The sequence below is a fragment of the Acinonyx jubatus genome, chromosome A1 (assembly GCF_027475565.1).
Source record: "Acinonyx jubatus isolate Ajub_Pintada_27869175 chromosome A1, VMU_Ajub_asm_v1.0, whole genome shotgun sequence".
Taxonomy (NCBI): Eukaryota; Metazoa; Chordata; class Mammalia; order Carnivora; family Felidae; genus Acinonyx; species Acinonyx jubatus.
The window spans coordinates 177788674-177814819 of NC_069380.1; the positions used below are offsets into that span (position 1 = coordinate 177788674).

General features: G+C 49.8%; 1 protein-coding gene across 2 annotated transcripts in view; it reads left to right on the top strand.

Moving 5' to 3' along the window:
* The window catches only part of SLIT3 (slit guidance ligand 3), a 590204-nt gene that overhangs the window by 512618 nt on the left and 51440 nt on the right, over positions 1-26146 (top strand). For both annotated transcript variants that reach the window (XM_027034042.2, XM_053226652.1), the window contains 6 exons: positions 2526-2676; positions 3645-3719; positions 11041-11184; positions 11950-12093; positions 14870-15033; positions 16134-16266. In XM_027034042.2, coding sequence (XP_026889843.1) covers positions 2526-2676; positions 3645-3719; positions 11041-11184; positions 11950-12093; positions 14870-15033; positions 16134-16266 — 811 coding nt within the window. The remainder of the gene's footprint in view (positions 1-2525; positions 2677-3644; positions 3720-11040; positions 11185-11949; positions 12094-14869; positions 15034-16133; positions 16267-26146) is intronic.

Here is a 26146-nt window from a genome sequence, read left to right on the forward strand (position 1 = left end):
AGTTATAATCTAACTATACTACAGAGAGCGATTCCTGCTAACTACAGACGCTCTCACCTTGATTAAAACGAAAACGCATTTAATCGGCGGCAGTCCCCGGCCACAGCCCAGCCAGGGTACATCTTCAAGCTCATCGTGTTGAAGAGCAGCACACTGTGCTCCCTCCTGTCTTTCAGAGGCATTTGATCAGTGCCCAGGGTTCCTCCACTTTGCAGGGATTCCATTGTAGACACCTTCTGAAAGAAAAATATATGCATATGTCCAAAATGCCCCTTCACGCCGTCACCGTGTAGAACCACTGGCAGGGAACAAGAGAAGATTGTCATTTAGCAGGGTTTGCAAGATGAAATTCATCCAGGACACAGCATGCTGATGTGTCTGGAGGAAGATGGCCCAGGTCAGAGTTATTCAGTGGGAGGGATGCTGGCAAGCCAAGGGCAAGAGATTTGCATAATGCATTGGATTAGGAAGCAGCCCAAATAACTGCGGGGATACGTGCTCAGATTGTGCTCACACAAGCCTGGGAGTGGAAGGGTGGGATGAAAGAGGGGGACAAGGAGGGAGCAGAGGGAAAGGTCCAGGCCTCTGATCCTCTGTCTTAAGTAGAAGACACTTCAGAATCAGAGACTTCATTCCCAGTCAGGAATTGGCATAGGTTGATAAGGTGAGGGGGAAGAAACCAAGAGCATGGAAGATGTCTGCTTCCTGCCTCCCATAGCCCTCTGCAGGAAAATGCCAATCAATCTACCTCTGCCAAGTTGGACTCTATGCTCAGTTCTAGAAGGACTGGAATAAAGGTTTTGTCAAAATGCACATCTGCAGGAAAGCATAGTATTAATCACACAAGCCTTGGCTTCAGCCTGACTGGGTTCATCCCTCTGTCATATTATCAATTGACCTGAGAGCCTCAGTTTTCTCTTCTATAAAATGGAGTCACAGTGATCTCGAGAGTGTTGCAGGGATCAAATGGGCTCACCCATTTGAAGTTTGATGAATAGTGCCTCGTTCATGGTCTGTGCTCCATAAATGTCAGCTATTATCACTAGCTACACTGATATTTTAATGGCCTCTGATATGCCAAATATTCCACTAAGTTCTTGAAAACAATAGTAGTAGAATCATAAATATTTATATGATTCTTTACCCTTCCCCAGAGACTCTTCACTGCCTCGCTCTTCCTTGCATTTTCATGACCACCCCTGTGAGATAGGGGCAAGTACTAGATTCCCATTTTACATGTGGACAGACTGAGGCTAGTGAGTGCCAGAGCCTGGACAAACCCACTACTGCTAAAACTTCTGAGCTGCTGGTGCCCCACATTGCCCCTAATGCAGATAAGATCACCAAGGTCTGTCTCAACCAGTTAAGCGCTCCAGTGATGTCCACGTTCTCTGAAACACTTTCAGAAATACTTACAGGACAACTGATATGCTATTACACCTCAGGCAAACATGGACCAAGCCCATGTTTTGTACCTAGCATGGTGCTAATGAAACGTTGGCCCCTGCCAACTAGCTGGTGGCTGGTAGGAGAGCCAGGGTTTCCCCAGTCACCTCCGCTGTGATTGCTGGTCTCACGAGGTTTGCCCAGGTACCAAGCAAGGGATTATTTCCAATCAATAAAGCAGTACCCCTGGACATCTTGTGAGACATCACTTAGTGATACTGTTGCCATTACTGTGTGACCTCAGGAGAAAGTCAATGTCAAAAAAATAAATCTTAGTTCCAGCTAAGAACTGGCCTTTCACTGTGGTTGAACAGAGCTTATTCTCAAAAGATCGGGCAAATCATTCAGACCCTCACAAGAGCTGTGCTTGTCTTGACAGTTTTTAAATGTTAATTTATTACTACTGTGTTTTTAAAGAGGATCATCAGGCAACTCTGAGCCAAATTCCCAAGTGTTAGGGCAGTGGGCTTCAAATCCCCAGGTCCCCAACCCTCGTTATTTTCTTCAATGCTGAAATCTAGTGTCAATAGTCATTGACCGCCATATGCTGGGCCTCCTTTATTGTTTCCTTACTTGCTTGAAGATAACTGAGTGTGAATCCCCCTCCCTTACCTCATCCTTGCCCTGACAGCCCTCATCAAAACCCCATCAGAGTCTCTTCATTTGGACTTTCATGGACATTTAGACAGTCCACAGATGATGGGCATCATGGACTCAGTACTCTCCACCCCAAACTATAGGACAAATTCTGCACACATGCACCTAAGGGCATTTCTCTGAGGAGAACATAAGTTTGCATCAGCTTCTCAAAAAGGTCCGTGACCCACCAAAGCTTGAGAGCCCACAGAGCTTGAGCCTGGTTTCCCAGAGGACTGAAATCATGAATGACAAAGACCAAATGGAAAGTGGGGATCTGGGGTAGAGAGGGCACCAGCAAGGTGGCCACGCATGAAGGCAATGCTGTCACTGAGCCCTCCCCACCACCACCCCACCACGTGCCTCCCCATCCCCCTGCCAACAACCTCAGCTGGGCCAGGAGCCCCGGTGGTCCTGACGCCCCCCTCTTTGGCCCCGCCTAGGCTCAGAGGATTACCGCAGCAGGTTCAGCAGCGAGTGTTTCATGGACCTTGTCTGCCCCGAGAAGTGCCGCTGTGAGGGCACCATTGTGGACTGCTCCAACCAGAAGCTGGCCCGCATCCCAAGCCACCTCCCTGAATACGTCACTGATCTGTAAGTACTACCTGGGCTGGAACTCCCTACATGTCCCCACACCCAATCACCTTGAACCAGCCCAAGCAGGGTCCTCTGGAAGCAGCCCCCTCCCGGCTCAGTCACATGGGCACTCTGTGGCTGTCCTCTGCATCCTTGGCACAGGATAGACACCTAGGCATCCCCTCCCCGCTCCCCAGGAATAGCTTCCTCAAACATAAAGACAGTCCATTCGTTATACAAATATTTTCTGAACACCCTCCGTGAGCCAGGCACTGTGCTAGGCCCATCAGCCTCCACAATGAACAAAGCAGACGGTCCCCCCAGTTCCTTACTAAGCTTACAATATAATAGAAAGATGGCTATAAGTAATTGTCAAAAGCGAGAAAACACTAAAATCATTAGATCTATCTGAGCCTCCGATTATCCATGCTAATAAAAGGATGTGTTGGTTGGTCCACAAATGGAAGAGCTAAAAAGCTACAGCATGGTCGGGGTGAGGGCACAGCATGTGCGGAACCAACACACCTGGGTCTGAGTCTGGTCTTCTCCAAGTTTCCTCACATCAAGCATGTTGCTTCTCAGGTCTGAGTGTCCGATTCTTAGCTATAAAATGGAAGTGATGGTGCCTACCTCCTAGGGGGGTTAAGAGGATCAAGTAAGAGAATGCAAAGCACAGAATTCATATTGAACCATGCATGGCATGGGCAAACCCGGCATAAATGATGGTGGTCTTCATTATTAGTGTTGTTAGTGTGAGGGTTCTCTTTGACTTTACACATCCCAGGGGCACACAGTGAGGCAGCGCCTTTCAGCCCCTCCTTCTCTCTGACTTTTCCCCAGCTCCACTGACCTCAGCTGAGTGTGAGGTCCTGGTGGCAATTCAGCTCAAGCCATGGGGGAGCTGTGGGAGGGTCCCATGGAGGGCAGCAAAGGAGGTGCCCCATCCTCAGCTATCCCACTACCTTGTCTTTTTATTTCCCATGCAGGCGACTGAACGACAATGACATATCTGTCCTAGAGGCCACTGGGATCTTCAAGAAGTTGCCCAACCTGCGGAAAATGTAAGTCAGCCTCGGGAACTTAGCAGCAGCCTCCAGGCCCTGGCCAGGGTCTGTCCTGCAGACTACAGCCGTGTGCCAAGGCATTGGTGGCCCCCTCACCACTGCTCCAGCTCTTCTCAGCCTCCTCCTGACCCCACACTGGGCATGTATTTAGAAGTAGGACAGGAAGGCACAGCCATACAGAGACAGACCAAAATGAAACTTCACTGTTTTTACATTGTCAGTTATTCTGCAGATCATGCATTCTACAGAATCCCTAAGTCTCCAGGTCCCCTCTGTTCATCCTGATCCCCCACACCCAATACCTACCCCAAGGAGGGTTAAGAGGGACTCAGGTAAGGTCCAGCAATGGAACTCAGAGGTCTCGGGTGCACATCACTTCGTACTTTTTACAAGGTGACAGGTGAAAGGTCTGTTTCTAGATGGCCTCTAGAGGCTTCTGCATTAGACCTTGGAGCAGAAACGCCAGATGTCTTGTAGGCCGAGCTGCAGTCTCGGTGTCCCCGGGCCTGAGTGGAGCCTGACATCAGGCAAAGGGTCCACGTGCTTACACTGGCTTCTCCAATGCCATGGCTGCCTGTCCTCATAACCCTCTCCCTGCCTAGGAGTTTGGGCCAGACAAGAATAATGTGGCTGAGCTAAGGGAGTATTTGTCCCGGGCCAGGGGCCACATTCCCTGCCTCATGCACATCATCTCATGAAGTCCTTATATACCTGCCTGCTGCTGCTTCACACTCCTTTGTGTGGCTGAAGAGGCTGGCAGGGCTCAAAGAGGTTTTATGACTTGTCTGAGACCACACAGCCAATAAATGTCAGAGTTGGCACTCATACGTGGGTTCATCTGTCATCGCACTAGTGTGCAGGTGGGCTCGCTTCCCTTCATCCTCCCTTCCCACGTGCCCTAGCAGAGGAACCAGCACACATGGGGACTCTCTACCATCTAACTCCCTTCTCCTTGGCCCCTCTCCCTACTTTCACCCCAGAGTCCACATCTCCTGGCCCCAGAGTTGGGTTTGCCTGTGGAACAAAGGAAATATAATTAAGCCTCATTACTCACAAATCCCATATTTGCTAATTGGCTTACTCACTGAAACTTATTTGTAATCTCAAAATCAATACAGTGCTTTCATACTCATTTGTAGACATGGACGGAACAGCAAAAAACTTTGAGCCCCCTACACGCATGTTCTCAGCTGAAATCAAAAATGGCCACGCATGCTCTGATTTCTTGTTGCGGCTCTCGGACTGTAAATAGGTGTCCTTTTCACAGTATATTTGGTGCCACATCCTTTCACATGTTTATGCTTTTTGTCAGTGATTTTGCTATTTAAAGGGCCCTAGTTTTAGATCTTTGCATAGTGCTGAAGGGCTATCTAGCCTTCCTAAGCACAAGAAGGCTGTGATGTGCCTTATGGAGAAAATGCGTGTTACATAGCTTTGTTCAGACATGAGTTATAGGGCTGTAGGCTGTGAGTACAATGTAAATAAATCAATGGTGTATATTAAAATAAGGTGTCTTTAAGCAGAAGCACATATCAAACAATGTTATGTATTGATCAGCTGATGAAAATGTTGTGACCAGAGACTCACAGGAACCTAACCCTGTATTTCCCCTAGGAGCAATGGTTCAGCATTCCCTAATTCATTTTTCCCTGGTGACTTTATAGAATATAGCCACCATGAATAATGGGAACTGACTGTAACCCTTAATTTTTGTCTTGTTCTTCAGTCTTCCCCCCCATCAGTCCCCTGCAGGCAAAGAGGAGAAAGACCTTCCCCTGCCCTGTGCAGTACCCCCTCCTTCCCTCCCTGCCCACGGCCACCACCTTGCCCATGGCCTGGCAACTGCTCTGTAACTGGGAGCAGTAGCACTCTGAAGGGACAGATGAGAGAGGGACACATGTGGGTCCTGGTGAGGATTGTGGCTGCCTGTGTGTCAAGCTTCAGAGGCCAAGCATAGACATCACCCATCACCTGCAAGGAAATGCCCTTTTGAGTTCAAACTTGAGAAAGGTGTGCTTTTTTAAACCTCAAAACAGAAACTTCCATGTATATGGAGATAAGGCAGGTATCAAAATGAGTAAGGCTGGCCAAGTACATATCTGCACAGTAAACAGGATCAAGTAGTATTTGCTTCCATAAAGAAATATTACCCCCACACACACCATGTTCAGTGGAGTTCATGCACTTGGAGTCGATCTTTCATCTTCCCATTTGTAACAGGGATGGGAGAACAGAGAACCATTTCTGTGCACCAAGAAAACAATAGCACAAACACAATGATAAGTGGCAACCAACTCCCAGCATCCACATCCAAGCAACAAGAGAGTGGTGGGGACTGTGGCAAAACACAGACCCAGTTCTCGCCCAAAGAGGCACCGGTTGCTTGGCTTGTCCCAGTATTTGCCTTGCTGGAATGAAGGTCAGGGTTGCCAGATAATCCCTTCAGCAGCCAGAAATCCATGTGTGGGGAAAGAACAGACCTGTGTTTCTTCTGAATTCAGCTCTGTCCCTCTCCTGCCGTGTGACCCTAGGAGTGTCCTTAGCCTTGCTGAGCCTTAGTTATATTATTTACATAATAGACACAAATCCACCTTCCTTGTAAGTTATGATGAGGATCAGAAATAAGTATGGGAGCGCCTGGGTGGCTCAGTCGGCTAAGGGGCCATCTCTTGATTTCAGCTCAAGTCATGATCCCAGGGTTCATGAGATTGAACCCCATGCTCAGCGAGAGCTGAGAATACCTGCTTGGTATTCTCTCCCCCTTTGCCCCTTCCCCACTCATATTCACTCTCTCTAAAAATAGATAAATAAACATTTTTTAAAAAATAAATAGGGGTGCCTGGGTGGCTCAGTCAGTTAAGCATCTGACTCTTGTTTTTGGCTTGGGTCATGATCTCGGGGGTTTGTGGGTTTGGGTCCTGCTGTCAGCACAGAGCCTATTTAGGATTCTGTCTCTCCCTCTCTCTGCCTCTCCCCCACTCACACTGTCTTTGTCTCTCTCAAATAAAATAAAATAAAATAAAATAAAATAAAATAAAATAACTTAAATAAAACAGGAGTTGCAAATTCAAATACTTTCAGGACCCAGGAAGTAGCACAAATGTGGAAAGGAGCTGGGTACAGGGCAGTGTTAATAATAACAATAATAATAGCTAGCCATTAATGGTTACTAAACACTGTACTCTGCCCCAGACTGTACTGATACTAGTCCATTTAACTCCCACCAAGAGAACCAAAAAAGCTTTTGGTTGTTTCCTTTTACAAATAAGGAAGCTGAAACATAGAAAGCACCTTACCCAAGGTTAAAACTCAAGCAGCAAGGGCATCTGGGTGGCTCAGTCAGTTGAGCATCCAACACTTGATTTCAGCTCGGGTCATGATCTCATGGTTCATGAGATCAAGCCCGTGAGATTGAGCCCTGTGTCTGGTTCTGTGCTGACAGTGCAGATTCAGCCTGGGATTCTATCTCCCTCTCTCTCTCTGCCCCTCCCCCCACCCGTGCTAGTGCTCTCTTTCAAATAAACATTTAAAAACAAAAACAAAAACTGAAGCTGCAACACCAGCAGTGGTAACAGTGGGGAATGCATGCATCTCTGAAGGCCGTAAATGCATGTGTGCACATGTATGTGTGCATAAATGCATATGCATAGTGCTAGCCAACCAAGCAAATGACCCGTGGAGCAGATCTGGTCCCAAAGACCACCGGCTACAACGAGTTATTTAAAATAATGTGACGGCAACTCTTTTTGTTAAGGCCCTTAAACTGGGACCCATCACCATCCCTATATCCCCGTAGAGGTTGTGGCTCTGAACTGGATCAGAGTAAGGTTAAAGCCAGCAGTGCCTGTGCCCAAGTCGGCTAAGCTCCCCTAAGGACTATGGGGTTACACTCTCGACCTGACCCTGACAGGGCACAGGGGCCAAGGAGAAGGAACATAAAATCAGGTGTTTAAGCTCCATGGTGCGTGCCTTTCCAAACCCTGTCTGAAGCTCTGTGCCTTCACCTGTCCTGTTAGAATCATGAGATCTCCATGAGTATCACATGTACTAAGTATACCAAAAAGAAAAAAAAATGTATAAGCCATTACCCAAAAGGTTTATTAGTACTGTGATAATTCAAGGTGACTCTTCAAATGAAGGAAGTCACATGGACTACAGTCCTCAGGCAGACTTCTATGTCAGTCCTTATTGTGAAGGAGAATCTCAGCCACAGGCTAATGCCCAGCAGCCCTCTAGCCTAAATCAGGTATACACAGGTGGATTTGTTGGCACTAGTTGTGTTTTTAATAAGAATTAGTTGCCCACTTTTAAAAATCAGGATTGTTCACACAAACAAAAATCCAAATTTCTGGCATCTTTTGGAAAGTCAGAAGATCTGGCAAAACATGGCCTGCATTCCCAAATGGCTGTTGAAGTGGAGTTGAAGTGAGGGGCAGCCTCCCCCTTAAATAGGGCCTGTGCTTTCCTGGTCACTGGGCTTGTGGCCTGTGCTGTCCCCACTGGACTTGCTTTCTACTTTAAGTCACCATCCTGGGCCCTGGGGACATTTGAGCTTGTGACCCCAGCTTGAAATAGAATTTCTACCTCAAGGGGAGGGAGAGGTTCATAAAAAGGTGGATAGGACCTCCCTGACCTGACAGTGTGCCAGAGTGCTCTTTCATTATGACCCAGTATCCCCAGTTTCTAGAAAAATCCACATAGCTCTCTCCCCACTACGTTTTCATCTGGGACTGGGCTTTAAACAGGATTACAGATGCTTGCCTGTTGCCGGAGTTTATGCACTGTCTTACGAACCATGGGCTAGAAGAGGCCTGGGCTTGGCTTCTCAGACTCAGGCTTCCCAGGGGTAGCTAGACGAACCCCAGCCTACAGGGGCCTCAGTGTTTCTTGGGAAGATGAGAAGAAGGTCTGAAAGGTACAGGCTCACTGGGGCTGTCCTGCCTCTGACCCTCTGAACTGACCCCAAGTCTGCATAGTGTCCAAGGCTGGACTCTTTCAAGTGTAATATCCCATCCACATCAGAGTCAAAGCCATGATGTAGCCATATTCCTTCAGGTCCATTGGTGGAGACAAAAGTGGAGAGAGGCCTCCTGAGTGGTCCTGGTTTTACATCCTGGGGTTCCTGGGATCTGGGGTGTCTTCAGGAATATCCTGCTCTGAGAGTAAGACAGAGTTCCTACAAAACCCTGATGTCCTTGTTTTGTGTATGGAGTGCTTGCCTCAAGCTGCCTATAGGTTTGAGCAGCGCTTTGATGAATGGAGAGACAACAGCAGCCTGGTCTTCTGGAAAATTCTATCCCCTCCTTTTGTGCTCTCCTTATGTTTTCCCTTCTCCCAGCCTGAGGAAATCCAATTCACAAACCTTACAGTAATGTGATGTTAATTTTGTTCATTTAAAGAAACAGATGTCAGGAAATGGGAGCCCTCCCCCTTCATGGCTGCTTTAACTCATCTTCATTGCCCGTCCTGTGTACTTTAATTCCCCAAGGAGCCTAACTCTCTGGAGCAAACTCCCGCTCCTCTGGCATTCAGATGAGTTATAGCTGCTGGGAGAGCCTTTATCTCTCCTCCCATGTCTAATTTGGGGGTAATTTGCAGTCTCCCCAGTGCATTACCTCCATTCCTGGATTATCCTGGACCAGGACTACCAGGATTTATAAGAAAACAGGCTGAATTTAAGAAGAGCCAGTCAAGGGTACAGAGCAGAAATCCAGTTAGAGTCTCCCAGCTCTCTCAGACCTTGGGGGAAGGATGCTGAGGAGTATTGCTCCTGGTTCCCAGGCAGGGCAGAAAGTGGGAGGAGAGCAGGGCTATGACAGGAGCACTAAGGGAGCAGTCAGAGCACCAGCTGTTTCTTCCGCACCTGTGCACAGGTGTGAGCACTGCCATGCCTTGCGGGACCAGTCCCTGCCTGGAAAGAAGGCAAGGGGCTGGCGTCAAGCCCACGGGTGCCCAGTTCCATCACTTGCTCGGAGCCAGCTGATGAGGGAGGCTTCATCCCCTGGGGTTGCCATGGCTGAGCCCAGAGCTGCGTGAGACCGGTGCAGGAGAGAAACACAAGTACCAGGAACTCAGGGTGCTACTCCGGGACCTGGAGCCACATCCTCACCTGTCTGGGCCTCAGTATTCCCAGCCGTAAAATGCGCCAGCTTGTTCATTTCCGGCGAGCCCTCGGTCCCAACCACATCAGTGTGCTTAGTGGGTTAGTAGGCTTCTTCTGCACCTGCAGATGTCACTGTTCACAAAACACTATTCCCTGTGCCAGGCATTTGCTCCAGAGACTGGATTCTTCCCCCAGTTTGTGTAAACACCATCACTTTCCACTCCATCCATCCTGCCCGGAATGCATTTCAGGCGTGACCATTTTGGGTGGTCCATGGAGACCCCCTGCCAGGAAGAGCCCGGAGGGACTCCCAGCATCAGTGGCCCTGCAGGATCTCTCATGAGGCCTGGCATGTGGTGATCAGACATCTGAGGGAAAGACCATCTTTCAGAGCTCAGGGGCAGACTCAGAAGGGGCAGTCCCAAGACTTGATAGGACCAAGGTTGCTAGGACTGTAAGAAAATCCAATACCCCAAGCTCTGAATTCTGCAAAGCAGTAAGGATGGGTGTGAGTATCCACATCACCAAAGGAACATTCACTCGAGAAAGAGGCAGCTCCCTGGAGGACTTTTTATGCACCAGAAAGCGGGGACCCAATCTCTTTTCTATCAGCGCGTGACTTTGGGCAAGTTACTTAATAAACTCTCTGAACTTCAGTTCCTCATCCATAAACTGAGACAATGATAATATACATTAATATTCCTCTGAGAGGCATTATTTTAAGGATTCGATGTGATTCCGTGGTCCTAACCCCTCACACGGAACCTAATACATAATCAATGCTGAAAAAGTAGTAACCAGAAGGTATCCATTTACATCAAGGATCTCAGCTGTAGAACTGGAAGTTCTGCAGATGTCCCACCCCCACTGAGGGCACATTTTGTGTTTTTGTCCTGCCCCCCACTTGAGAAGCACTGCTTGGCTAGAGCTTCTGTTGAAGGGAGAAAATCAGTTTTAGAAGCACCATTTTAAATCTGCTCATCCCCAGGGAAGAGGAACACCCTGAAAAGACTTTAAGCTCCACACGGCCCATTTCACACAGCAACCCTACCTGTGTGGATTGGGGTCCCTGCTCCACGGCTGCAGGTGCTGAAGACCATACCTCAGGAAGCCCCACCATCCAGTCCTTGTCCAGAGGTGCCTGAGAGTCCCCACTGGCCGCAGGGCTGACGATTCCCTTCCTGCACCCTGCCCCACTCTGTCCCCTCCTTCTAGAAACCTGAGCAACAATAAGATCAAGGAGGTGAGAGAGGGTGCCTTTGATGGAGCGGCAAACGTGCAGGAGCTGATGCTGACCGGGAACCAGCTGGAAACGGTGCATGGGCGCATGTTCCGCGGCCTCAGCAGCCTCAAGACCTTGTGAGTGCCCAGGGCCTGGGCCAAGTCCCAGAAGGGGATGGGAGGGCAAGGGCATCAGAGGGGGATCACAAAGGCTGCCGGGCAGTTCCTGGGCCCGGGTCTGTCCTGACCTGTTGAGTGCCTTTCTTCCTGGAGCCAGAGAGGCGCTATACATTTCCCAATCCTTGATGGGAAAGAACTTAGCACCCTCAACACACACACACTGAAAGATACTTGCCCTAAGCTGTACACATATATAGATTCGTACTGGAAACATGCTGATAGAGGCACATGCACGTTTACCCACATAAACACATACATACATATGCCTAACAATGATACACAGTATGCACATAAGCACATACACAAATAAGCATGTACATACAGGCGCACACACACACACACACACACACACACACACACACACTCTCAAGCTGATGTCCACAGCCACATCTTGATTCTCCTTTCTCCTCCCAGAAATATACATGCATACACTAACCACCATACAACATACATGTGTACACACATACACTCCTGACACCCAGTTTCACTGTACACAAAGCAAGCACAGGCAAGAATGTACGTACACATTTACATACATGTAGCCCCGGTGCGGACCCAGACCCTACTATCACAGAACAAACCTCAGCAACATGACTAGTCTGGGCTTGGAGTTGGCATCCCACCTACACACACACACACACACACACACACACATTGTAGCTCTGTGGTGGGGAGGAGAAGATAATGCCTGTGCTCCCCTCATCTCCACCCCTCTTCTTGCAGGATGCTGAGGAGTAACCTGATCAACTGTGTCAGCAATGACACCTTTGCTGGCCTGAGTTCAGTGAGGCTGCTGTCCCTCTATGACAATCGGATCACCACCATCACCCCTGGAGCCTTCACCACACTTGTCTCCCTATCCACCATGTAAGTCCCCCTGTGCCCACTGCACACTGACTCTGGGCCCCTCTCCTGCAGACCTCTTCCCTGGCAGCTCGCTACTATCTTTGGCCAAGGTTATTTACCCATCTTTCAACTTAATAACCATTTGCTAGGCCCCCTCCATGTGCCAGGCACCATCTAGGTGCTAAGGATTCACAGACATGGTCCCTCCTTCCTGGAGCTCACAGAATAGTAAATTGACACAGAAGGGAGGTCCACAGTAATATGAAAACCCAACACAGGCTTTGTCAAGGAACACTGGAGCTGTGTTCTGGAAGGTGGGTAGGAGTTAACTTGTTCAAGAAAGTGGGAAGTGCTTCCATGGAAAGTGCTTTCCTTCCATGGAAAGAATGTGTGCAAAGGCCCTGTGGTAGGTTGTTGCAGAGCAAATGTATAAGACTGAGCAAAGTCCAACATGGTCTAGAGCACAGAGTAAGAGAGGGTGAGATATGGGGCGCCTGGGTGGCTCAGTTGGTTAAGCATACAACTCTTGGTTTCAGCTCAGATCATGATCTCATGGCTCGTGAGTTTGAGCCTCGTGTCAGGCTCTGTGCTAGCAGCGTGGAGGCTGCCTGGGATTCTCTCTCTCTGCCCCTGCCCTGCTCTCTCTGGGAGACCAGGCTACAGGCCTGCCATGGACTACTTTTATCTTCATCCAATGCATGTCAGGAAGCCACAGAAGGTTTTAAGCAGGCCAGTGACATGACCTGACAGGGATTTTTAAATGATGCCTCTGGCTGCTTAAATGTATACCAGAACCAGAATTAGACTCTAGCTCTCAGGACACCTAATGAGTGCTCCTGCCCAGGAGCACTTTTACTATATTGGTAAAAGGGGCTGTTTAGAATAGTGATAAAGTGATGGGCTCTAGAGCCAAAGCTCCTGGGTTCAAATCCTGGCTTTACCTCCTATTAGCTACGTGACCTTAGAAAAGTTACTTCGCCTCTCAGTGTTTCAGTTGTTCCTTCGGTAAAATCTGTCTGGTAGGATTGTTACGAGGATCGAATCTGCTAATATTTGTAAAACGCACAGCAGGGGCCTGAACACGTTAGCCTTTATGGTTGTTCCTAGTACTTCTATGTGGCTCCTTTAACCTCAGGTGCTGGTCCATTCACTCTTTCCTTCCCCAGTGACTCTGGAAGTCAGAAGAGAAAGGCTTTTGCTGCATTTGTATTGCTGCCCATTGTTATGTTCCCATACACCTGCCTCACTGGGAATAAAAGCCAAATTGTAAGGGTCCTAAAAAGCCCACGCCATCCAGTCCCTCCAAAGCTCCCTCCACGCCAGCCCCACCAGCCTCCCTACTGCCCCCCCCCATCCACCGCACCCCGGACCCACTCCCACTACCTGAAACGGCCTTCCCCTGGCCTCGCTCCCCACCATCCATTCTTTGCTTAAGTGTCCATCGCCTCGCCCCACTCTCCTCCTGTGCCATCACCCCCAGTTCCTCAGCCCTGCTCTCCTTAACCTTTTCTGTAGCACTGACCATTCCCAATATACTATTACAACTGACCTTTGTGTTGTTGATTGTGCACTGCCTGCCTCCCATCAGCTGGAATGTAGGTTCCAGGACAGGAATGTGCAGCTCTTCTGTGCACTGCTATATCCTCAGTGTCTCTATCTGTGCCTGGCACTAAGTAAATGCCCATTATATAACTGGCGAATAAACCGATGCATTGAATGAATGAGTGACAGCCAGACCAGGGACTGTGGGTTAGGAACTAGCACCAGCAGGTTGGTTTATTTGAGCCTTCTTTTTACTCCTCCTGTTTGCCTCCAAACTGGGAATCCAAAGACACAAAAGATGTCAAGAGAGGTAGAGTCACAAAGCACTAAGAAAACCAGCTTCGACATGAGAGGAAACTTGCCTGACTTCACGCAGCTGCTGAACATCAGCTCTAGGATTCAAACCCGGGATGTCTGACTCCCAAGCTCTTAATTGTCCTGTCAGACCACAGCCATTCAGGGCTGTCTGGCTTCTTGTGTCACCTCCCTGAGCTTTATTTTCCTCATGTGTGAAATGAGAATAATGTTACCTCCTCCCCTGGGCTGCTGTGACAAATCTGCATGGGAGAACAGCTTTATGAATTGCTTAGCCCGGTTGCAGTCCTCTGGGTGACACTCACAGCCTGACAGCTGCCCTCCCCGATTCCTCCACCAATCCACTCACTGCATTCCATAGGTACCCGTAAAGAGGCCGTGCTGGTGCCATGCGGGATCCTGGACACATCGGGCAGACAGACAGGGCTGACCCCCACCTGGGAGAGCTGAGAGTCTAAGGAGGGAGGCAAACATTGCCTGTGGGTTCTGTGCAGGCAGCAGACAACGGGGGAGAAGACTGGGACAGGCAGGACTCCTCCTTTCCTTTTAGGGAAGGGGCCATCTGAGCCAGGAATGAAGCCAGGCCAACACAGAGAGATTTATGCCAGGAGAGGGGGCAGCGGTGTTAAGAGAATCCTGCCGAGGGATTGAAGACAGCCAGCAGCCCGAGCCCAGGGAGGAAGGGAGGGCGTGTCAGGAGACCGAGGTTGGGTCTGTGTGTGGAGGTCCGGAACAAGGCCCTTGCAAAGACTGCATCTGGATCTTAGAAGAGAGTCTGCACTTCCTTCCCCAGATCTCCTTCCTCCTTTATCAGAACCCAGAGCCGGCCTGCCTGGAGAGCTGGGCCCCAGGCTTGCAGACCTGGATCCCAAGTCCCACTCCCACGGGGGTGGGGGGTGGGGGTGCTGACCACTCAGAGAGAGCCCTTCTTTCCTCTCAGAAACCTCCTGTCCAACCCCTTCAACTGCAACTGCCACCTGGCCTGGCTGGGCAAGTGGCTGAGGAAGAGGCGGATCGTAAGCGGGAACCCCCGGTGCCAAAAGCCTTTCTTCCTCAAGGAGATACCCATCCAGGATGTGGCCATCCAGGACTTCACCTGTGAAGGTGAGAAGGCTGGGGGCGGGGTGGAGGAGGGGTAGTGCCAGGGAAGGCAAGAAAGACACCAGAGAGGGGAGGTGCAGCAGGGGACTGAAGGTCAGGACCCCCTGAGATCTCACTCGCCCTCAGGCATGCATCTGTGGCTCTGAAGGCCTCTGCAGGTCTGCTGCTAGCCATATGGCTCCTTCTTACAAATTAAGAAAAGGAGCCTCTTTCTAAAGACATTTTACTTCTGTCAATCAGAAATGTGTTGTAATATACTGATTTTGTTAAAACAAGATGACTTATGACTATCTATGAGAACGCTGTTGTACTCAATATCCTAATCTATCGTGTCAGTGAGATTAGTGCCCCTTGAATGATGAGGCACCCTTGTGCAGTATGTAACCTACACAGCTGTGCCTGGGAGCCCAGGCCCTCAGTTTTCCTGTCTGCATCGTGATGAGGCTCCGAGTATCAGACTTCAACATGGGCTCCTGGAAATTTTCTGTCACTGGCTAGGGAGTTATGAATACCTGGAGATCCAAGGCTTTGAGTGTCAGGATTCCAAAGGGCATATTTGCATAAATTCAAGCCAGTACTTGGGTCAACTATAGGTTATCTGGGGACAAATTAACAGGTTTGTAGATTAACTGAGGTTAAGGTATAATGGGGGCTGGGGACACATTTACCACTCCAGAGGGATTATGGCAGTGGAAGGAGTGAGAAAGGGAGGAGAAAGAGGAAGGAGACCAGGCTCTCCCCCTCCCCCAGACCTCTCCTTCAGTAAGGTTGAATTATTCCTGATTCAGTTAACCATGACCTCTTTCCTGCCTAATACTCTGGTTGGTCAAGTTTTGGTTTGGTTTGTTTGTTGGGGGGTTTTTTTGAGCCTTAATTTTATGTTGAATGTGGTAGAAGACAGGTGACCCTATTCCCCAACCCAAGCACACATTCTTTTCCCTTTAACCGTGGGTGAGACCAGCAGGCTCCTTGTTCCTGGTTCTGGCTCAAAATGGAGGGCTTCCCTTCCCTGAAGATGGCACGGTGCCTGGTGCCTGGCCTTGCTCACCTGCCTCTGCAGAGAGGTTTGTCTCCCGCCCTGCTCACTCTGGGGCTCTCTGCAGGCAATGACGAGAGTAGCTGCCAGCTGGGCCCACTCTGCCCGGAGCAGTGCACCTGCGTGGAGACGGTGGTGCGGTGCAGCGACAGGGGGCTACACACCCTACCCAGAGGCATCCCCAAGGACGTGACTGAACTGTGAGTACTGCCACCCCCCGCTGAGCACCCTTAGATTTTCCCCCCACCAGCAGCTCTGTCCCCAGTGTCTCAAGCAAGACTGCCTGGGATGCCCCTCTTTGAGGGGGTCCCAGCAAGATGGCAGCAGGGCCCCGGCCAAGGGTGGGTCGGGCAGCAGCGTGGACTTGGGAACAGGAGTAACTCCTCCCCAGTGCCTCTGCCTGGCAGGTGACCAGAACCTAGCTCTCCAGAATACAAGCGGGAGGGTTCCTGTCTCGTCTTCTAGATCACCCCAGGCCCCCTGCTCTGACTCCACCTTCTAGATTCCCCAGCAGTCTCTCAGTCTGACACCAGAAATGGCACAGGATCATCGTAAAAACACTGCCCAGCTGGCACTGTGGCTTACTGAGCTCTTCCACCAATATGATCCTTTTCCACCTTAAAGCTACCCACGTTGCAGACATCATCTTAGTTCTGTATCCTGTTCATGCTCCAGCCAGGAGCCATCTGACTCCAGAGCCCAAGCTCCTGAGACTAATTCCTCAGGGTTGTTCCTGCCCCAGAAGCTCCCACTTAAATAAAAAAGACAGATCATTCCCTTCCTGAAGGGCTCTTCCTATGGTGCAGAAAACTGCATTTCTGCCCCCCCGAAAGCTCAGCCAGTCCCTGGGCAGGGAGGCCTCTCTCGAACGTGCAGAAGCAGCCCGGCCACAGCAGGTGAGCACAGCCAGCACAAGCCACACTCACTCTTGCGTGCGTTCATTCATTCACTCAGCGTGTGTTTATTGAGTGCCTGGTGTGTCGGGCACTCTGCTCACACCCGGGAGCCAATGGTGAGCAAAACAGGTGTGACCCCCACCCATGTGGGGCCCATGGTTCACTGGGGAACGTGGACATTTGTTCCATCATCTCAGCAGCACATGTGAGATGACACCTTGAAAAGTGCTCCGAGACAGGAACAAGGTAGTGAAGCCCGAAACTAGAGAGGCGTCACTTGGGTGTGGAAATCAGAGAAAGCTTCTCTGGGGAGATTAAGCTGGAGCTGAAACCTACAGGGTGAGGAGAAGGTAATGAGCAGGGGAGGGGGGTGCCCCACACGCCCCACGGCAGTTGCTGCAGGTTGGGGCAAGCAGAGCTGGGTGACATGTGACGGGACCCAGGCTGCCTGAGTGAGAAGACACACTCACACGCCATCACCCACTCACATCTCAGGCTCGTACTCTCTCCCTGGATCCCAGACACCAGCAGGGAGTGTGTGTCTGGCACTGCCCGTGCTTGCTGGGGAGGAAGCTGAGTAGGGCGCCGTCTGAGAAGAGCGGGTCAGTTCCTGGGTGTGAGTTGTGGCTCCCCCATCTCCTGACACCCAGGGAGGTTGCAACCAGGACTGCTGATCCCAGGGAAGGAAGGAAGTCTTGGCGGTCACTAAGAAGTCCACAACAGCCCCGCGTTTGGGCCCTGGCCGTGCTGCTGGAGGTCTGCATGAGCAACGCCACTCAGTGCAGTGAGCTCCGAGCCCTTTCCTCAGCCAGCAGTGCCGATGGGTGGGGGCTGCCGAAAATGACCCAGGTCCTCGCCTCCTTCTTGGGTCAGTTGAATGCCAAGTGACACGTGCTAAAGAGAAGGAAATGCCATGAAAACAGGCCCACAGAGGCTTTTCCCCAAAGTTCATGACACAGAGATTGAAATAACAAAGATAATTGGCTGTAATTATAAGTAAACTTCAGAGCTTGGGGAAACCTGATTTCCTGCTTTGGAAATGATGGTGCTTCCCTTGGCCACACTGGTTTCCAAAGCACACCAAGGACGGCAGCCCTCACCTCTGAGCCCAGACCACCTCCCGGAGGGAGGGGAGGAGGAGTGTCCAGGGAGTGGAAGGCAGGAAAATTGATGCCAGAGAAAGAGAAAGCTGCCAGGCCCAGAAAACAGTGGCTTGGAGGCCCCCGCTTTCAAGGACTAGATGCAGTGTTTGGATCCAGTGCTGGCTTTCCAGCTCCCTCAGGCATCATCCGTGGTCTCAGGCAGAGCTGCCAACTTACAAAACAAAATTAAAGTTAATTCATTGAGAAGAAAAAAACAAAAACAAAGCTTCGTAGCATTTCTCCAAAGGGCAGGGTGTGGGAGTTCAGTGTAGGCACTAGTGAGCAAGGCAATGAGAACCAGAGGGAAGTCAGTTCTGCCAGCCGTCTGCAACCCCCTGGCCCTTCTCTCTCCTTGGGAGGAGGGCCGCCCGAGACCTGTAGCTCTCTCCTTTGCTCATTCAAGCTGTCACCGAGCTAGGCCCTCACTCAGTACCCCTGACTCACCTCAGTGGTGAGAACTAAGTCACCCCCCAAGCCTCACCTCTGGTAAGCAGCCGAGTCACGATCAGAAGGCACTTTGGTCTGACCCCAACCCCCTTCTCTAGCCCCCTACCCCAGAAGCTCTTCATCTTTGGGGTCTCAGGGCCCCTTTATGTTTTTCAAAAGCAGTGAGGACTCTCATCGAACTTTTGTTCACGTGCTTAAATCTGTTGATAGCACATTGGAAACTACTACTGAGAAATATTTTTAAACGTGTTTATTAATCCATTTAGAAATAAAAATTTACACATTATATGTTTGTATTAAAAAAAAGCATACTTCTATGAAAACCAAACCAAAAGACATTTAACTGAGAAGAGTGACATTTTTAGAAATGTAGTTGAAGGCAACTGGGTGTTCATTTCCTACTTCAGCACTCACTCTGTTGTGACAGGGTTTGGGGTCAAGTACGAGAAGAAAATCCAGCTTCACATAGACACATAGTTGAAAAAGGGAGAATTTTAATAGCCATTCCAAATAATTGTGGAGATTCTTCTTTGATAATATACCAAAACTGCATGGTGTTACAGGCTAGTTGCTGTGTGGAACCTAAAAGTTTATCAATGAACTTTTTATACTCTGTTACAACCCACGGGTCTATCTTGTGCTTTGAATGGAGCTTTCCCTGCCCCGTGCATGATCTTGTAACACTGTGCCCTGGTCCTGTAGTAAATACTGGTTCACAGAGTTACACAGATCTTCGGATGCTGACACATTGCATTATACCGTATCAAAAATGTCGGATCCAAAATGTCATAGCCATTAACATGCATCACCAGAAATCTCAGCAGAAAAGTCTTTCAGTAAAGGGATGCTGCTCAATGTAGCCGATATGGGTTTTCTAAAATTTTAATTTTCACTTGGAAGCAAGCTTGAATTTTTATCATTGCCAGTAAGTACTAGTTCGTTGTTTTCCTTGAAGTGACAGACTCACTCTGTTCACTTTTGAGAAATTACTTACTAAATACCTATCCCTGAAAAACCTGTTGGCTAGTCATTCTTTTAAGTAACAATGGTGTTTTATGGGGGGGAAAAAAGGCTAATTCAGCTTGTAAGTCAGTGACACCAGATCTTTTTCTTAAGACAACCAAAGCAGAAAAGCTTTGTGCACGCCTCCCATTTTGCCACACAGAATATTAAAAAAAAAGATGTATGCTCAAGCGTTGATATTTAATGCAATTAATAGTTTTTTTACTGCTTCATGGAGGGCATTCTTCCGTGAAACTGGCTTTTTTTTCCCCTTACCGTCATGTGCTTGAGGGGGAAGAACATAATGACCACTGATATCATATGGTGCCATGGCCTTGATTCCTACTGAGGTGCCAGCAATTTTACTCAGTGAAAATGGAAAAAAATGTCTTAATCTTATCACAAAAGTAGTTCCAGCCTCAGAGAGCCCTGAAAAAGTCTAAAGGACCCCCAGTGGCCAGTAGACGACACTTTAAGAACCACTCGGGTAATTTACACACTAGCAGGCAAACAATACAGAGACATCTGCTAAGTTCCTGATTCAAAACCAAGCCTACAAGGGCACCTGGGTGGCTTAGTCGGTTGAGCATCCAACTCTTGATTTCAACTCAGGTCATGATCCCAGGGTCCTGGGATCAAGCCCCATGTCAGGCTCCATTTTGAGAATGGAGGAAATTTTGAAACTGATTTTGGTCTGAGGGCCATGAGCATGGATTTGTTGTCCCACCACTGACATCCCAAGGACAGGAGAGGGAAGGATGACATGTGTCCCCCAGGCACTGCTGTTGGAAGAAGGGATTTCTGCTGGGATGCGGAGTCTGAGGACATCAGGCTGGCAGTGTGTGCATGCACATGCACACACACACACACACACACACACACACACACACACACACACAGCACTGATAGGAGACTTGAAAGGGTTTGGGGCTTGACCAGCAGAGCACAGGCTGAGACACAGCTCTGTGAGATTGAGTGTGGCAGGAGGTGATGATAAGAATGCATTGCTTGATGGAGACGGTGGGACCTGGCCCTGCACTGGTTAGCTCCAGATCATCACGATGGGGCTTTGGGGTACAGCAGGCAGCTCAGATGAAGCTTTCTCCTCAAGTCTAGGGCGATGGAGGTGCATGCCAGAGAAGGGGCAGAGCAATGCAGGAGGTGACAAGCACAAAGGAGTGGCATAGAGAGTATGTGCTCTGGGATAGGGAAGAATCCAGGAAGTTCTGCCCACGCTGGCCTTTAAGAAAGCAAGGGAAGATGTCCTGTGTGAGTCAGTCCACCACAGCCAGCACTCCTAGAGCATTTACTGGGTGCCAGGTGCTATGCTAGATTTTTCTCCTATGTGATCTCATTTAATCCTCCCAGCAATCCTGTAAAGTAGGCATTGATAATCCCATTTTGCACATGAAGTAACCGAGGCTTGGGAAGGTTGAATGATTTCTTAAGATCACACTGCCAAGGAGCAGCAGAGCATTAGGCTCGAGCCCAGGGCTGTCTGACCCCAAGGCCCGTCCTTTAGCAACTCAACTACTTTCTTCCTTTGGCAGAGGCCTGGGTCCCTGTGTGCTCTGGCCGGTGGCCTGGCTCGTCGGTGATTTGCAGTAGACAGTCATGGTCTCTTTGGAACCTGCCATCTGCCCATAAGCGGGGAGAAGGCAAAAACGGCACCCCTGCCATGATGCCGTAGGTACCTGTCAATGGTTCTGGCTGGGTGGGTCCTGACAGCTGGACCTTCTCTAGCAATGCCAGCTGCTGCTTTCTTTGCACACTTGCCACCCCCACCCCCACCCCCACTCACCAGGCAGGCTCCCAAGAGCACTTTCTAGAGAAACTGCCCGGCACTGACTGTATTCTTGCCTTTCTTTGGCCTGGGGAGAGGGACAGAAATTGCCTGCAGCCAGCTGGAGAGCAGCTGGCTCTGGGCACATCAGCACTTAGGAGTCCTGGCACAAGCCTTGGCCCAGAGAAGACCTCGGCAGATGGCTTCAGTAGAGGACACTTCTAGGCTATCAGGCAGTCATGGCCATCTGTGGGAGGGACGAGGGGAGGCTGGAGCACAGGCCACAAGCTGAGGGAGCCCTCTTCATTCAGTCAGGTGTTCGCTGAGTTTATTGTGCCAGATAATGTCATAGGAGCTGGGAGCACAGCAGCTAATGTGACAGATAAGCCCCCCTGATGTCAGAAACTTAGAATGGGGGAGAAAGACAATAAGAAAGCTAATCAGTAAATTAGGCATTTCAGATAGAATAGTGTTTCCCAGGGGAAATGGGTGGGGGTGGGACATGGAAAGCAGTAAAAAGAAAGAAAATGTTCTGTGAAGACCCGAAGATAGAAAGATCATAAAGTCGGGAAACCACGCAGACTGTGAGATGGAGCAAACAGAATGGAAAAGAGACTGGTGTTCACTGAAAACTCAAGGAGGGATGTGCAGTTTTTGTCGGGCGGTGGTGAGGGCTGACTCCTCATCCCCGGAGAAATACGGACGCCGAGGAAGAATTGTAAGCAGGAAAGTGATGTGGTCCAATTCACATTTTAGAAATATTACTCTGGGAGAAGAATAGAGAATAGACAGCAAGGGAATCATCTGTTTTCCAATATTCATATGTATTATTGGATGGAGGGGTGTGTGTGTGTATTCAAAGCACGTTAAACACCACTGTGCCAAGCAGTGCTTCAAGGGCTTTCCACTGAGACTCATTGAATCCTCAAAATCACTTCAAGGTGGTGATGATGATGAGCCTCCTTTTGCAGGTGAAATGCAAGCTCAGAGAGGTTAAGTGACTTGCCCAAGGTCACACAGCTGTTAGTTAGTGAAGCTAGGATACAAGCCTGGGCGGCTGCCTGACTCCAGAGCTGCAACCATCATCCCAGGCCCCTGGTGGAAACCCTAGCCATGGTGGGGGCTCCTGGAAGGTGGCTGCCAGTCTCCTTCACCATTCAGCAGGTTTGAAAGTCCCTGGGACACTTAACAGCACCACAAAGCTGCTAACAGAGATGGGGAGCTCTGTGTGGATTTTCGTGTGAGGCAGACACTTCCTCATGTGCTCATGCTGGGGCTAAAACAGAGCATTTAAATGCAGATCAACGCAAAGGTTGACCCGCTAGAAATGCTCTGATAGTTCTGAGGCTGGAGGGCAAGAGTGCAGTTTTCTGAAAGGGTCCCTCTGGGGCCTGGGCTGCAGGCTACAGGCAGCTTTGGAGTTCAGAGTCTTCATGAAGGGCTTTGCACAAAGAGAGTTTTCCCACACAGCCACATCTGTATTTGTGAAGTGAAGCCTTTTCATTCCACGTCTTCTGGGCTGCAACACCAGGTTGCCAGGGACGTTGTGCACTTAAAGTGGCTGCCACACGGGTCCCATTCAGCCCTGCAGTGGCACACACAGCTCCACCTGGGGACTTCTGGGGTTTGCAGCATACAGATGGTGTTTCCTGAACATCTACTGCTATCAGCCTGTGCATTGGGCTGCTGTAGTGAGCAAAACAGACACAGTCCTGCCCCACTAATCACAGAACCACACTTGGATGTCACATGGAGGGTGGAATGCTGTGAAGAAAACACACTGAAAGCTTGGATTGAGCAGCCTGTCACGTCCCCAGGGGGTGTGGGAGATGGTGTCGGAGGCAGTGCTTGAGCTGAGTTCTGAGCTACCGTAGGAGTGAACTAGGCAAGGAGGAAGGGGAGGGACATACATGTGCCGAGACTGGCTGCCCATAAGGAGCATGAGGCATTCAGGGAGGGCTGAGGCCAAGCAAGAGAGAGTTTGCTGTGGGGGTGAACAGGAGAGGGAGGCAGGGACTGGGATGGTTAATTTCATGGGTCAACCCAGCTGGGCTGTGGTCCCAGGTTTTTGCGCAAACACTAGCTACATGCTGCCCTGAAGGTATTTTATAGATGCAGTTAAGTAAAGGAGATTACCCAGGATAATGTGGAGGTAGGCCTCATATAATCAATCGAAGGCCTTAAGAACGAAAAACTGGAGTTTTCTGTAGAAGGGGGAATTCTGCCTCAAGATTGTACCACAGAAATTCTATTGAGTTTCCAGCCTGCTGGCTCTTCCTTAAAATAAATTCTCTCTCCCTCTGTATATATATATTTATATGTGGGTCGTGTGTGTGTGTGTGTGTGTGTCCAATTGGTCTGTTTCTCTAGAGAACACTGACTGATCCAGGGCAGACCACAGACAGCTTGGCAGGATTTGGGTAGTCCTTCGCTGGCAAGCAGTAGAAGCCAGGAAGGATTTTAAGCAGGGAGCAAGGCTGATCCAGTCAGCATTTGCAGAACATCAGTCAAGCCAGGTTGGAATCTGGGGAACTGGCACAGCAGTCCCAGAGGCTCCAAAAGCATCTGTGACATACCGCCCATCCTCCAAGGCCCCCTGAACCTCCCCATCTCAGATGAGGACACTGTTCGAATCCCTGAATTCCAGTGGTCTTTCTATGCCTTCATTCAATTGTTGAGCAAATACACGCATCTATAGAGCATGGCCTGCCTTACGGGTGGACGTGGGCCAGACCCAGGGCATTCTTTGAAACCACTGCAGGTTTTTGTTTAATCCAGGGTCCTATGAACAGCCCTTCTCTGCATTCATTCATTAATTCATTCATTCAAATATTTGAGGTCCTGGGGCACCTGGGTGACTCAGTTAAGCACCAGACTTTGGCTCAGGTCATGATCTCACAGTCTGTGGTTTGAGCCCCGTGTCGGGTGGTGTGCTGACAACTCACAGCCTAGAGCCTCCTTCCATTTCTGTGTCTCCCTGTCTCTGCCCCTCCTCCACTTGCGCACACGCTCTCTCTCTCTCTCAAAAATAAAACATTAAAAAAAATTTTAATATCTGAGGTCCTACTATTCGCTAAGCCCTACAGTATGGTCTGGTGATGCAACAGAAACAAACCTAGCCCGAATCCCTGCTTACCACGTGGTAGAACATATCCTGTCAGGACAGAGATGGCCAAACGTCAAAATAAAGAGCTCCAGGTGGAGAGAGGAAATAGCATGTGTTTGACTTCTTGGGCTGCGCAGCCCTGCCTCCTGGACTCACTACTCCCCTCTCTGAGCCTCAGTGTTCTTGTTGACAAAAATCACAAAACACCCAGCAAAATATGGCCCCCTGTTTAGAGAATTAGATGAGGTAACAGACCAGAGTCTATCTCATCGCACTGAAGTATGCACCTGTTGTTTCTGTGTCATTATTTTCCTTGTCACCATGTTGTCTGTGAGGTTAGGTAACATGCTTCAGATATGCTTGTCACAGGACCTTCTGTAAATATCCCAGCAGGGAGACTTGGGGTTTTGGTGTCTTGTTCTGGGTATCATCTTAGATGCCTCAAGTTTGCTAAGTAGTCGTAGCAAACAAACAAGAATGAAAGAATAAGCAGCATGGGAGAGGGTGAGCCATCACTGCCAGCCTGAGGCCAGACCCCTTCAAGTGGCTCCCTCGTGGTTAATTAGCCTCCCTCCAGCAGAGATGCTCCCTGGACCAGTGCCTCCCCACTGGGCCTGTTCACTCATCCAGCTCCTGCCTCCCTCCCTCCCTCCCTCCCTCCATGCCACACTATCCACAAAACACTTCCTGCAGGCAGTGGCCCAGCATGGCTTGCCCCTCCCCCCCGCCCCCCTCCATCAGCCTGCACACATGCCAGAATCCTGCCATCTCCACAGAACCTCGCTGCCCAGCAGAGAAAGCTGGAAGGTCTCCTTCACAGGCCTGCCCCTGGCCACCACTGTTGAGGCACAGGGCCAGTGTCCAAACGGAATGTGAATGTCCTACATCCTGTCCCTCAGGGCACAGCAGAAGGGTGAGTGCAGGGTAAGCTCTCTGCAATACCAGCACCCTGCACCTGTCTGAAGTCACTCGTTGCACTTGGAATGAGCCCACCTCCAAGGCTTCAGTGTGATCCGCCCATCTCCCTTTGCCCCCCAGACTGACCTCCCTGGTCTTCTTTCCCTGCCTCAACAGCCCCAGAGCTCAGGGCCCTCCACAGGCCTCACTCTTGCCAGACGGCACCCCCCTTCCCCTGCTCCTGTCATTCTGAACATCCCTCTCAGCTACATCTTTCTGCACTAAGTCCCTGGGCATTCCATATCCTAGCACCTTGCTCCTTTCCTTCAAAGTGCACATCACAGTTCGTCATTTATGTGGCTTTCTGTGTGTGTCCTCTCCTTCTGACCCCCCGCCTCTTCCCCTCTCCTTCCCCCTCCACGTTAGATTTTTAAATGCCCGAAAGTAGGCATCACTCCTGTCTTCTTCACCAGTATATACACTACCTGGCACACTGCAGTTGCCCAATAAATATTTCTGCCTGAATAACTGAATGCATCAGTGAATATGTTTCAGCTCCTCTGCCCAAGGGCATGATCTAAGTGTATGTGGCTGAATTTTAGGCCAGATGATCAAACTCCCCGAAGGCAAAAATGCAGTCTGGTTCATCTTTGTATCTACCCTCCCCCCCCCCCCCCCATCTAGCATAGTTCTTGGCACATAATGAATATACAGCAAGGGATTAAGGACCAAAAGGACATTAATCCAACATGCCACGGCAACCTAAGACCATATGCAGGCCTGCCCGGTATTCTGAGCCCTGAGGAT